General features: G+C 46.3%; 1 protein-coding gene across 2 annotated transcripts in view; it reads right to left on the bottom strand.

Annotated features, from left to right (window-relative positions):
* Positions 1 to 14,522, bottom strand: part of CADPS2 (calcium dependent secretion activator 2) — a 557,199-nt gene that overhangs the window by 144,302 nt on the left and 398,375 nt on the right. For both annotated transcript variants that reach the window (XM_024219628.1, XM_024219629.1), the window contains exon 13: positions 14,244 to 14,431. In XM_024219628.1, the coding sequence (XP_024075396.1) occupies positions 14,244 to 14,431 (188 nt within the window). The remainder of the gene's footprint in view (positions 1 to 14,243; positions 14,432 to 14,522) is intronic.

Here is a 14,522-nt window from a genome sequence, read left to right as displayed (position 1 = left end):
CTCTTGTTTTTTCCCCTTTTTAAATGAATAGGTGTGATAAAGAGTCAATGTTTTTGAAATGAAATAGTCACCCATTCATTGTATTAAAGGAAAGACAGAAGGCTCAGCCTCTGGAGAACATTTACAGTGAGAAACTAGCACAACCTAGATCTTCTGGATAGTCTTTCAAAGCATAGAATCATAGAATATCAGGGTTGGAAGGGACCTCAGGAGGTCATCTAGTCCAACCCCCTGCTCAAAGCAGGACCAATTCCCAACTAAATCATCCCAACCAGGGCTTTGTCAAGCCGGGCCTTAAAAACCCCCAAGGAAGGAGATTCCACCACCTCCCTAGGTAACGCATTCCAGTGCTTCACCACCCTCCTAGTGAAATAGTGTTTCCTAATATCCAACCTAGACCTCCCCCATTGCAACTTGAGACCATTGCTCCTTGTTCTGTCATCTGCCACCACTGAGAACTGCCGAGCTCCAATCTCTTTGGAACCCCCCTTCAGGTAGTTGAAAGCAGCTATCAAATCCCCCCTCATTCTTCTCTTCTGGAGACTAAACAATCCCAGTTCCCTCAGCCTCTCCTCATAAGTCATGTGCTCCAGACCCCTAATCATTTTTGTTGCCCTCCGCTGGACTCTTTCCAATTTTTCCACATCCTTCTTGTAGTGTGGGGCCCAAAACTGGACACAGTACTCCAGATGAGGCCTCACCAATGTTGAATAAAGGGGAACGATCACGTTCCTCGATCTGCTGGCAATGCCCCTACTTATACAGCCCAAAATGCCGTTAGCCTTCTTGGCAACAAGAGCACATTGTTGACTCATATCCAGCTTCTCGTCCACTGTGACCCCTTGGGTCTTTTCTGCAGAACTGCTACCTAGCCATTCGGTCCCTAGTCTGTAGCAGTGCGTAGGATTCTTCCGTCCTAAGTGCAGGACTCTGCACTTGTCCTTGTTGAACCTCATCAGGTTTTTTTTGGCCCAATCCTCTAATTTGTCTAGGTCCCTCTGTATCCGATCCCTACCCTCCAGTGTATCTACCACGCCTCCCAGTTTAGTGTCATCGGCAAACTTGCTGAGAGTGCAGTCCACACCATCCTCCAGATCATTAATAAAGATATTAAACAAAACCGGCCCCAGGACCGACCCTTGGGGCACTCCGCTTGAAACCGGCTGCCAACTAGACATGGAGCCATTGATCACTACCCATTGAGCCCGATGATCTAGCCAGCTTTCTATCCACCTTATAGTCCATTCATCCAGCCCATACTTCTTTAACTTGGCGGCAAGAATACTGTGGGAGACCGTATCAAAAGCTTTGCTAAAGTCAAGGAATAACACATCCACTGCTTTCCCCTCATCCACAGAGCCAGTTATCTCATCATAGAAGGCAATTAGGTTAGTCAGGCACGACTTCCCCTTGGTGAATCCATGCTGACTATTCCTGATCACTTTCCTCTCCTCTAAGTGTTTCATAATTAATTCCTTGAGGACCTGCTCCATGATTTTTCCAGGGACTGAGGTGAGGCTGACTGGCCTGTAGTTCCCCGGATCCTCCTTCTTCCCTTTTTTAAAGATGGGCACTACATTAGCCTTTTTCCAGTCATCCAGGACCTCCCCCGATCGCCAGGAGTTTTCAAAGATGATGGCCAATGGCTCCGCAATCACATCCGCCAACTCCTTTAGCACCGTCGGATGGATTTGTGCTCATCCAGTTTTTCTAAATAGTCCCGAACCACTTCTTTCTCCACGGAGGGCTGGTCACCTCCTCCCCATACTGTGCTGCCCAGTCCAGCAGCCTGGGAGCTGACCTTGTTTGTGAAGACAGAGGCAAAAAAAAGCATTGAGTACATTAGCTTTTTCCACATCCTCGGTCACTAGGTTGCCTCCCTCATTCAGTAAGGGGCCCACACTTTCCTTGACTTTCTTCTTGTTGCTAACATACCTGAAGAAACCCTACTTGTTACTCTTAACATCTCTTGCTAGCTGCAACTCCAAGTGCGATTTGGCCTTCCTGATTTCATTCCTGCATGCCTGAGCAATAGTTTTATACTCCTCCCTGGTCATTTGTCCAATCTTCCACTTCTTGTAAGCTTCTTTTTTGCGTTTAAGATCAGCAAGGATTTCACTGTTTAGCCAAGCTGGTCGCCTGCCATATTTACTATTCTTTCTACACATCGGGATGGTTTGTTCCTGCAACCACAATAAGGATTCTTTAAAATACAGCCAGCTCTCCTGGACCCCTTTGCCCTTCATGTTATTCTCCTAGGGGATCCTGCCCATCTGTTCCCTGAGGGAGTCAAAGTCTGCTTTTCTGAAGTCCAGGGTCTGTAGTCTGCTGCTCTCCTTTCTTCCTTGTGTCAGGATCCTGAACTCTACTAATTCTTCCCTGTTTGTGAGCAGCAGGTCAAGAAAAGCTCTGCCCCTAGTTGGTTCCTCCAGCACTTGCACCAGGAAATTGTCCCCTACACTTTCCAAAAACTTCCTGGATTGTCTGTGCACCGCTGTATTGCTCTCCCAGCAGATATCAGGGTGATTAAAGTCTCCCATGAGAACCAGGGCCTGCGATCTAGCAACTTCTGTTAGTTGCCGGAAAAAAGCCTCGTCAACCTCATCCCCCTGGTCTGGTGGTCTATAGCAGACTCCGACCACGACATCACCCTTGTTGCTCACACTTCTCAACTTTATCCAGAGACTCTCAGGTTTTTCTGTAGTTTCATACCGGAGCTCTGAGCAGTCATACTCCTCTCTTACATACAACGCAACTCCCCCACCTTTTCTGCCCTGCCTGTCCTTCCTGAACAGCACCATGACTCAGTCACCAGCCTGTCCCATTTCACTTTCGTTGTTGCTGTTGTTGAATGGTAGAATAATCTGAATGCTTATTAGTCCATTTATTTGGCCATTATCATGCATGGTAATACATAATCAGAGAGAGAAATGATGCAACAGTGGTTTGGGGTGCTGGCCTGGGACTTGGGAAACTAGGTTAAATTCCCTGCTCTACCATAGACTTTGGGCAATTCAAAGATTGTACTAGCTATGAACGCTACAAGCATGTATTTGACACCTTTATAATCAAGACCACAACAAATGACTTTCTAGACCAAAGCACAGCCATTGAGACAGGCCTTATAAATCACACAGTGGGATCACAATGCTGTTCTGTGAAAATGAACTGCTAAATGGAGAACCAGTGCAGATCAAAGTGAGGGGGGAGGGCATACCCGTGCACTCAGCAAGGTCTAGAGGGTGCCAGTCCTGCAGCTAACCAAGTGAAGAAACAAACTGAGTAAGATGGAGTGGTGGCCTGGAATAGGGCAGTATCTAAAACATAGGAGGGAATCATGGGAGTCTCAAATAGGGACCAGAAGGACACAAGTGAAGAATATCGCATGCCCCCAGCATTACCCAATGGACCTCAGAAAAGAACAGCATTAGCTATCTTCTTGTGAAGAAAAAGAACATATCTGTCTAACAGTCAATGGCTATTTTTCTAAATTTGTGGAAATTCTGCATCTCACCTTGACCCACAAGATCTCATGGGTGGTCAGATTAGAAGAATTCTACCAACCTTAGAGGTAAATCATCCTGAATAACCCCATAACTAGGGCCCTACCAAATTCACCATTCTGGTCAATTTCATGGTCATAGGATTTTTAAAATATTAAATTTCATAATTTCAACTACTGAAATGGGAAATTTCACATTGTTGTAATTGTAGGGGTCCTGACCCAAAAAGGGGTTGTGGGGGAGGGGGGTCGCAAGGTTATTGTAGGGGGTTGTGGTACTGCTACACTTACTTCTTTAATGCTGCAGGCTTTGGCGCTGTCTTCAGAGCTGGGTGGCCAGAGAGTGGCAGCTGCTGGCCGGGAGCCCAGCTCTAAAGGCAGAGCCACTGCCAGCAGCAGCGCAGAAGTCAGGATGGCAAGGTATGGTATTGCTACCCTTATTTCTGCGCTGCTGCTTGCAGAGCTGGGCCCTCAGTCAGCAGCTGCAACTCTTCAGCCGCCCAGCTCTGAAGGCAGCAGTGCAGAAGTAAGGGTGGCACGGTATGGTATTGTCACCCTTACTTCTGTGCTGCTGCTGTCGGGGCGCTGCTTTCAGAGCTGGGCGCCCGGCCAGCCGCTACCGCTCTCTGGCTGCCCAACTCTGAAGGCAGCACAGAAGTAAGGGTGACAATACCATGATCCCCCCTAAAATAACCTTCTGACCCCTCTGCAACTTCCTTTTGGGTCAGGATCCCCAATTTGAGAAACTCTGGTCTCCCCCATGAAATCTGTATAGTAAAGGGTAAAAGCACACAAGAGACCAGATTTCATGGGGGGAGACAAGATTTCACGATCCGTGACACGTTTTTCATGGCCATGAATTTGGTAGGGCCCATAATGTAAAGGATCTCAGTCTTCCTCCTTTAACTGTTAGAATGCACCCTGCAGCTTACCCAGACTTAAACCAGGAGACAATCTCAATAAAACAGAATGAAGAAAAATATAGTAAATCAGCTGTTATCACTAAATGCAGCTACAGCCCAAGATTCTACAGAATTGAGACTGATCAAGGTATTCAGTACAGAAGAAAGAGGCAGCATCTTAAATGTGGTTCCAACCCAGTTGAACTGACACATGGTCCTACTAGCGATGGTTCTGAGACCACAGCTTCCATGGAACGAGCTGAGAAGGATCACTCAACAGGAATCTCTTTCTTTCAATTTGATAATCCAAGTAAATCAACAAGACAAAACCATCCATCATGCCCCATGATGATCAGACTTGGATGAGAGGTGAAGCTATTGCCTCATTCAAATGCATCATTTTCTGTTAAATCTTGCTAGAGATTGTTTATGCTGAAAAAAAAGGCAAAGGAGATTTCATGCTATAAGCCCTGTTACTTTAAATCTTAAAGGAAGCCAGGTAGAAGGATTAGGAGAAAGCTCTGAACAGAAGCTCTATAGTGAAGCAGAGTGAAGGAAAGAAACAGATTAGCTTTAGAGATAATATTAGGTTTCAGAGTAGCAGCCGTGTTAGTCTGTATCCGCAAAAAGAACAGGAGTACTTGTGGCACCTTAGAGACTAACAAATTTATTAGAGCATAAGCTTTCGTGGGCTGCATCCGAAGAAGTGGGTTGTAGCCCACAAAAGCTTATGCTCTAATAAATTTGTTAGTCTCTAAGGTGCCACAAGTACTCCTGTTTTTTTTTAGAGATAATATTGTTTTCTTTTTTTTAGTAAAGTTCCTGGATCAGAGTTTGAAGAAAGCAACAGTTCCTGTGATACTTATCATTGTCACTTGACTTGAGGTGGATGAACACAATAAATGGTTCCTGTTACAAATCAATTAACAGTGAAAGAAGGTGAGTTAACGCAGTGGCTCTCCCACAACTCTCTCAATTTTCTATATGATATCCATGTTGATCTACAGAGCTGCAATTCTCTTCCATACTCATGCATACCTCTTCAAGTTAGTCAAGTACAGGAGAACTCAACAGCTACAGATTCATTCCATTTCTCACAAGGGCTGAAGATTTCAAAAACAAGGTAAAGAGAAATTACAAAGTTTTTGGTCAGACACTTTTCACCTACACTATCCATATAAGGAATGTATGACACATCAGCTCGCTCTCAAGAGAGAGAGAGAAAGAGAGAGGGACAGAGATCTAATGGAGGGGTATTTTTTAAATTTGAATGTTTCAATTCTGCCTGCAGCTCAGCAGGTGAAAGAAGTCACTTTGCACTTCATGTATTTCTCACCAGCATCCATTTCAGAACAAGAGGGACAGAATGGGAAGTCACAGCATGAGAACCAGACAGAAAAGATGATAATGGGGAAGAAAACAATAACTCTGACCTGTGCTTAACACCCACTGCTGTTTAGACTGAAATATCAACCTTCAGGACTATATTGTATTTACATAATCAGCCCATTTCACTTACACTAGAAGTACATGAGCATGAATAATAGCAGCAGTGAGACAAAATCACTTGTGAGATAGTGATCTTGAGTGGGAGCACCGAAAAAATGGTTACCTATCTTTCATAACTATTGTTCTTTGAGATGTGTAGCTCAGGTCCATTCAATTCTAGGTGTGTGCGCGCCCACATGCACAGTTGTCGGAGACTTTTGCCTTAGACAGGGACGGCTCCAGGCACCAGCAAAGGAAGCAGGTGCTTGGGGCGGCCAATGGAAAGGGGCAGCACGTCCGGGTCTTCAGCGGCAAGTCCCTCAGTCCCTCTTGGAGCGAAGGACCTGCTGCCAAATTGCTGCTGAAGAATGAAGCGGCAAGGTAGAGCTGCTGCCGAAGTGCCGCGGATCGCGGCTTTATCTTTTTTTTCCTTTTTCTCCCCGCTTCGCTGCTTGGGGTGGCAAAAAAGCTGGAGCCGATCCTGTCCATAGAGTTGGCTGTCCTGCCCTCTGGAGTGCTGTGCTCATGTTTTGGTATATCAGGCGCTACCGGCCCTACACCCTCTCAGTTCCTTCTTGCTGGCAACTCCGACAGAGGGGCAGGAGGGTGGGTAATGGAATGGACATGAGCAACACATATTGAAGAACAACAGTTACGAAAGGTAAGTAACCATTTTTTCTTCTTGGAGTGCTTGCTCATGTCGATTTCATTCTAGGTGACTCACAAGCTATATTCCTAGATGTGGGCTTGGAGTTCACAGTCGTGCGGCTTGTAATACTGCTCTACCAAATGGCATGGTCCTCTCTATGTAGAAGGCTAGTGCTCTCCTGACGTCCAGGAAAAGCAACCTACATTCCTCCTCAGACTTATGAGGCTTTGGGAAGAAGACTGGCAAAAATATGTCCTGGCTCGTGTGAAATTGCAAAACCACCTTGGGCAGGAAAGCTGGATGTGGCCGCAACTGGACCTTGTCCTTGAAGAACATCGTATAGTGCAGCTCTGAAGTAAGTGCCTTAAGCTCAGAGACCCTTCGGGCAGAAGTTATCACCACCAGGATGACCTTCCAGGAAAACAGAAGATGGGAACAGGATACCAAGGGCTGGAAGGGGGTTTCCATGAGCCGCACAAGCACCAGATTCAGGTCCCACAGAGGGACTGGGTCCCGGACCTGGGGGCAAAGTTGCTCCAGACCTTTCAAGAACCGGACTGTCATGTTATGAGTGAAGACCGACCTGCCCTGGAATGAAGGGTGAAAGGCTGATATGGCAGCCAAGTGGACCCTCACTGATGAAAGGGACAAGCCCTGGAGCTTGAGATGCATAAGGTAGTCCAGGATCAACTGTAGCGAGGCCTTCTCAGGCCTAATCCCTGGGGCCGAGGCCCAGCATGTGAATCATTTCAATTTGGCCACATAGGTTGCTCTAGTGGAGGACTTTCTACTACCCAGTAGGATCTGCTGAATGCAAGACGAGCACTCCTGCTCTTCAGCAGTTAACCATGCAGCGGTCGACCCCCAACCAGCGGTCTTGTGCACTGAGCTCGCTCAGGTGGGCTCCCCAGCCCAGGTCCAAGGTGTCGGAAACCAGAGTTAGTGATGGGGACGGGGCCGCGAAAGGAACTCCCTGCAACACCGATGCGGGGTTCAACCACCAAGCCAGTTATGATCGAATGTGGTCCAGCACCTTGACTACCAGGTCGTACCTGTTGGGGACTGATGCCAACCACGCCTGCAGCAGCCGGAGGTGGAGCCAGGCATAATGGACCATGTAAGTACAGGCAGCCATGTAGCCTAGCAACCTTAGACAAGTGTGGGCGGTGGTGAGCGGGTGGCCCCTTACACGGGAGATCACGTCTGACACAGCTTGGAAATGGGCCTCCGGAAGGAAGGCTCTGGCCTGCGTGGAGTCGAGGACTGCCCCAATAAACTCTATTACATCCTGGTATGAGGGTCAATTTCTTTTCGTTCACTAACAGACCCAGGTCGCGACAGGTGGAACACACCAGACTGAGACGGTTCTGCATTTAATCCTGCAAACTGCCCTTGATGAGCCAATCGTCGAGATAAGGATAGATGTGGACCCGCCGATGCCTTAGGTAAGCGGCTACTGGAGCCATACATTTTGTAAATACCTGCGGTACCGAGGAGAGGCCAAAGGGAAGTGCCGTGAACTGGAAATGGCCCACCATAAAACGGAGGAACCGACTGTGTACTTGGAAGAAAGAGATATGGAAATAAGTGTCTTTCAAGTTGAGAGCAGCGTACCAGTCTCCTGGATCCGGAGAGGGGATGATGGAGGCCAGTGAAACCATGTGGAACTTCAACTTCTTGAGGTACTTGCTGAGTTGCTGCAGGTCCAGAATGGGTCTTAGGCCCCTTTTGCTTTTGGGATCAGGAAATAGTGGGAGTAGAAACCTTTCCCCCTCATTTCCTGAGGGACCTCCTCCACCACCCCCAGTTGTAGGAGGTTGGCCAGGGAAGGGGGGAGGTGTCCGAAGACTGAACAGTATAGCGCAATGACACAATCTCTAGCACCCAGCGGTCTGAGGTAATCCGCGACCAGGCCGAACGGTAGGGACGGAGATGGTTGAGAAAAAAATGGGGCAGATCTGGGGAGTTGACTGGGGCGTTGCTCTCAAGTGCACCCTCAAAACGCATGCTTCTGGCCCCGTGGTGGTTCGCCGGGCCAGGTTGCGCAGGGGAACGGGAGGAGGAAAGGCGGCAGTGACTAAAACTAGTGTCCCTTCTCATTGTAGATCCCTGCCGAGGCTGCCAAGGCCCTGGTGGTGGGGGCGGCCGGAATTGATTCCTCACCGACTGAGGAGTATGCAACACCAGGGAGCGGAGGGTGGCTTGAGTGTCCTTCAGACCGTCCAGCCTTGTGTCTGTTTGCTCTGCAAAGAGTCCAACTCCATCAAACAGGAGATCTTGTATCGAGGACTGCATCTCCTGGGACACACCTGTGATCTGAAGCCAGGAACTGCGCCTCATGATCACTGCCGAGGCGATCACTGTGGACGCCGAATAAGCCGCATCCGAAGCCATCTGGAGGGAACACCAAGCTGCTGTTGTACCCTCCTCAACAAGGTCCCCGAATTCTTGGGCCACCTCCTGAGGCATGGAGTCCTTACACTTATGGAGGGAGTCCCACAGGTTAAAGTTATATCACCCCAAAAGAACCTGGTGGCTTGCGACTTGGAATTGGAGACTGTCTCTGGAATATAGCCTCCTCCCAAAAAAGGTCCAATCTCTTGGCCTCCTTATTTTTGAGGGTGGAACTAGAATGCCCTTGTCTTGTTGGCTGCCGAAACAACCAACGACCCCGGTGGCGGGTGAGTGTATAAGTATTCGACCCCTTGCGGGTACAAAATAGTTTTTCTCAGCCCTCTTGGAAGTAGGTGGGATTGACGACAGGGTTTGCCAGAGGGCTTTGGCAATCTTTAGGACCCTTTTGTGCACCAGGAGCGCGACGCACGTGGGGGTGGATGCAGAGAGCACATAAAACAAAGTGTCTGATTCTCTGCCATCTCTTCCACCTCTAGGCCTAAGTTAGTGGCCACCCTTCGGAGCAGGGCTTGATGCTCCTTAAAGTTGTCTGCTGGGCTAGCACAAGTGGGTCACACCACAGCCTCATCTGGAGAGGATAAGGATGACTGAACCACTGGGGGAGGGCCCAGGGCATCATTCCCCATGGGGAAAGGGGGTCTCGGGGTGAGCACCTGTCCCTCCACCTCAGCGTCTGCTTGCACTTCGCACACCCAAGCTCAGGGCTGTTGGTGCAGTTTGGTGCTTGTCCGACGTGGCGACCAATGTTTGGTGAGACAGGGGCAACTTCTTTTGATGAGAGAGAAGGTTTTGAGCTACAGAGCTTTTCTTCAGGTCTGGGATAGGTACTCAGAGTGTCACAGCTAAATACAAGGTGGAACAGATTGTTTAGTATAAGTAGCTAAAACACACAGTCTGAGGAACCATTTCAGGTGAAGTGAAATTACATTATAAGATCTTTGAGGCAGGGACTGTGTCTTCCCATATGTATTTGTATAGCATTCAACACAGCGGAGCCCTGATCCTGGTAGGGGTGTCTCGGGTCTTACAGCAATACAAACAATTAATGAATACATTACAATTATTAATAATAAGCACAGTTCTTCCCTCTCTTCAGTTCAAAACCCACAATCTAGTCAGTTATGTAAAGTCTTGACAGAGAATGAACCTGTTTTCACAGAAACCTGTACCACATGGAGGTGCTCAGGACCTCTCAGGATTTGGCCCAAAATGCACCCCTTTTAGCAGTATAAGCAAGGTTTGAAATAAAAGTTCTCTCCTTTTGAGGTATAAGAAGAACAGTTTCCTCCTTACTTGAGCCTGACCTCTCCCCTACCAGACTACTACTGCTTGCTTGCTTCTAGCACCTAGCAGTTATGTCCGACAGGTTGTTGAGCCCAGCTGCATGTGCTCCAGACAGTAGAATCCTTCCCTGTCTGCTTCAACATCCCTGCAGAACTGAAAAGGAAAGAATCTCAGCAAGGGCTGTCAATTGAAGCCTAGGCCCGATGGTCTATGCTCCCGCTCACAGATATATCCTGTGAACATGGAGGAGAAACTCCGCATCGTTCCCCTTTGCTTTTCCCCAGATCATTGAGGCTGAACATGGGTCTTGCCCTCTTCAACAAACCAGAATCAATTCCCCAGCCATGCAGCTCTAGTACCCCATTGTGTCCCCCGGGTCCCATTGCTAAAGACGGATTCCATTGTACAGAGGATGCCTCATGGATATGTAAAAGGCAGTCTGAATCTGTGTCACCTTTCCAGCAGATTCCATATAGAGTTATTGCAAAGAAAAGAGGCTGAAAGGCAAGAAAAACAACGTGCATCTCCCCCCAAATCTGCCTCCTGTCTAGCTGCTCCACACTCCCATAAAGATTTACAACCCCATGGAGGACATCTGCAATGTAAGGCATGGTGCGGCAGAGACTGCTGATACCTGCTTCTGCCTGGACATGGGGAGAGCTGTGACTAGAGCTCTCTCTGCTTTCACATCCAGGCTCAGGCCAGCATGGAGCACTGATTTTCTGACTGATTCAGGTCTGCTATGGACAGGCTCCAAAGAACATTTCTGCTAGGTTAGCACTACAGTGCCCTTGAAAAAAGAGTTTAAAAGAGATAACCAGGAAGGTAACCAATAAATGAAATTCTGGGGGTTCTGAATAGGGTGAAAAAGTAGAAAAAGGGGAACGGGAAAATTAAGAAGTGATCTTTCATAATCCCTCTGATGATTTAATGTTATTTGTTTCCAACCAAATAAATAAAATAACTCCCCCGCCCCCCACACACATCTGCAATGAATGTAATGTAGTTTAAACACCGTATCTGTATAGCGTTTTAGCTCCAGATAAAGGGAGTAAGGCTTTCTCTTATACATTGCTGAGTACAACAAATATCTAATAATAATTATAATCACAATGCATATTTTTAAAATATTAAATTGATATACTTGAAGTATGTATGTCTGAATGGTAGCTGATCTCAAAGCTTGGCCACCGCATTCATGATATTCTTTAGAGTATTTGCATATAATTGTTGCATAAGGTTTGCTCTGATTCCACATCCTTTCATGTTGTTGCAAAATGTTAAATTTTAATTACATGAATACTGTCATTGTCTCTTAGCAATATAGGTTGAAGAATTCAGCCAGGATTTCTGTTTTTGCTTTTTTTGAAGTGAGGAGCATGAATATACATACACAATATCTAACTATATCTATCTATTTCCATATATATCACTATGGTGCCACACAATAAGTTAGAAAACATGAAGAAAAAGAGACATCTTCATCTGATCATTCGACTGATGTCACTAAGGTTGCTTGCCATTCTGAAATAAACTAGTATCTAAAAGAAACAGGGCTTACTTTGTATATGGACTATAGTTATGAACTGGTATTTCTATATCTCCCCCACTCCAAAGCTAGCATATCTTAGATGGTCTTTGTCAGGCTAGTAGCAGGTCTAAGGCCCTCCTAACCAAAGAAAAATCTCTGAATTCACTGCTTATCCATCATTTCCAAACCATTTAATTGGGCCATGAAAACTCTTTGTCTTGGCTCTGTGGTATTTCTTCTCCTCAGCATGACTTATCAAACTAAGACGTATAACAACAGAGATCAGCCTAGAACTTTGGCCTATCATGTATTGTCTGTGAAATTCTTTTTCTCCCTTCCTGCACTTCCCTAGTGATGATGTAGATGAATGAGTGGATGTATTATCTGTGTATGTGTGTCTGTCATCCTCAGTGAGTGTCTCTGTTTCTGTCCTTGACTTACTTTTCTTCTTTTTCTTCTTTCTTTTTTCAATCTTTTTACAATGTCTCAGTACTAGTCAGACCCGTTCTCTACAACACTATTCTTCTTTTATACCTAAAACACTCATAATGCTATTCAGACAGCATGCATTTGTACAGAAGGAATACATACATACAGAGTACTTACTACTGTGCAAAATGATGTGCTCCCAGAGATTTTTCCACATATTGCATGCACTGTTGTCCTTCACTTAAGTTAATAAATAAAAAGAAATATATCTCCCTTGCTTTTGAAAACTTGCAATAAGTTTGCGCAATTACCACTATTTGTCTTGTCAGATTCACAACTAATAAAAAAATCTAGAAAGAAAACTACATAGAATCAGACTTCTACAAGAAACTTACTTCAGCTGCCCGATGCTTCAAGAGTTGACAAGAGAAACGTCCTTCGACAGAGAAGAGGTTACTAAATAAAAGCCAGAAAAATCTACCTAGCTTGTCAGCATGCAAGTTAAGATACCTGGAGAGCATCTCAGATACACCTCTACCCCTATATAAGGCTGTCCTCAGGAGCCAAAAAATCGTACCGTGTTCTAGGTGAAACCACGTTATATCGAACTTGCTTTGATCCGCCGAAGCGCGCAGCCCCGCCCCCCCGGAGCGCTGCTTTATCGCGTTATATCCGAATTCGTGTTATATTGGGTTGCGTTATATCGGGGTAGAGGTGTACTTGGTGAGAATTTTTCCATTACACCTTACAGCCAAGGAAATCGCTTTTCCCTTGATTCCCCTGTACCCCCTTTGCATATCCCTCAGGTGCACAAATGCCCAACCTTCTTGATCCTCACCTGTGCCCCATGCAGCCTCAGAGGTTGGGAGGCTTTGTCTGGGAAGGGGGAAGAAATCCTTGGCCCCTTTAAAGATTTCACCCCCTCATGGACTTGAAGAGGGGGGCTCTGTGGCTGATTGGTTGGACAGAAGGCTGCAACATAAGCCTACTTGCTGCCATGCACCCAAGGGAAGGATTTATAAGCCCTTCTTTCTGCCCAGGGGTGCCTTTCTGTGGTGGGAAGAAAAGCTGCCTCTCTTGGGATTAGAAAAGGGCTGGGTTTTGAGACCTTGCTGTGGGCATCATGCTAATTGCTTTTTTAGGGCTCAGAAGGAATTTTTTCTCTCACTGCCAGATTGGCCTGGGTATTGTGGAGTTCATTCACCTGCCTCTCAGCAGCCAGGGACCCAGTGGGCAGGTTGTAAAATTAATTGTTCTTTCAACTTGACAGAAGCCCAGTGCAGTTCAGTAGGGGGTCTGGTTTCCTGATCAATTGGAATTGAAAGGCGATTAGGAGAAGGCATCTCCCAAAGAAGATGGGGAACATGGTTGCGGTTCCTAATATCCAGAATAGTGTGCATACAATCCCCTATTCCCTGGCCCCTTAACCGTCGTATGAGGGGAGGGCAATGGGGTCCCAGCAACAGTGCTGGGACCATGTTAATGGGGTGGAGGGCTGATGGCAACCCTCCACCAGGTGGAATGGATTAAAAAGGAAAGGTGATCGGCTCTGGGCAAGTTATTGCCAGAGAGCTGCCAGATATGTTACTTACTAAAGTTATCACCTACTTAAATCACATTCCTAGTGTCTTCTCTGTCTTCCTGCAGTGTCTGGGACAAGGAGAATTCAGTAAAAGAGACAAGTTGAAATGTTACAGGATGTGGAAGGAGCACCAGAGTTTACTGGGTTCCAGGATTGCTCAGGGTATTTATTCAAAACATCAGCTCACTAGTGCAACACAAAATGGGGAATGCAGAAGAAAAACTCAAGGCCCAGACACAATGCATGAGAAAACATGCTTAATAAAATGGAAATGATATTTTCTATAAGCTCCATAAGAACCCCAGAACCACTGCAGAAGCTTTTTATGAACTGATTCATTTGTTTGTTTCAAATATTAAATTTTGCTATCTGGTGAGTGCAAGAACCTAAGTAAAATATTTTTCCTTTATCCATTCAGCCAAACCTAATTAGTTTTACTGTGTATTTGCATGTTAAATTACCTATTGCCATGAACATGAGAAGCACAGAATGCAAAGCTGTAATGGAGCAAGGTTGGGTCAATGACAGCACCATTTTCTGAATGGTCCATCAATTCATTAAGGTAGCAGAGATGGCGGTGACAGCCTCTCACACCATAACGAGCACAGTATTCATCTAATACGAAGACTTGGCCTGGACTAAACCAACCCTGAAAGAGAAGGGGAAAAATACATTCTTTTAATTAATCAGCATTTTTCTCTTCATTGCTCTGCTTTTAAATCAACCCAGCAAAGAAGAAA

This window comes from Terrapene carolina, unplaced genomic scaffold (assembly GCF_002925995.2).
Source record: "Terrapene carolina triunguis isolate 2854851 unplaced genomic scaffold, T_m_triunguis-2.0 Scaffold68, whole genome shotgun sequence".
NCBI lineage: Eukaryota > Metazoa > Chordata > Testudines > Emydidae > Terrapene > Terrapene triunguis.
This window is presented reverse-complemented; position numbering and strand designations above follow the sequence as displayed.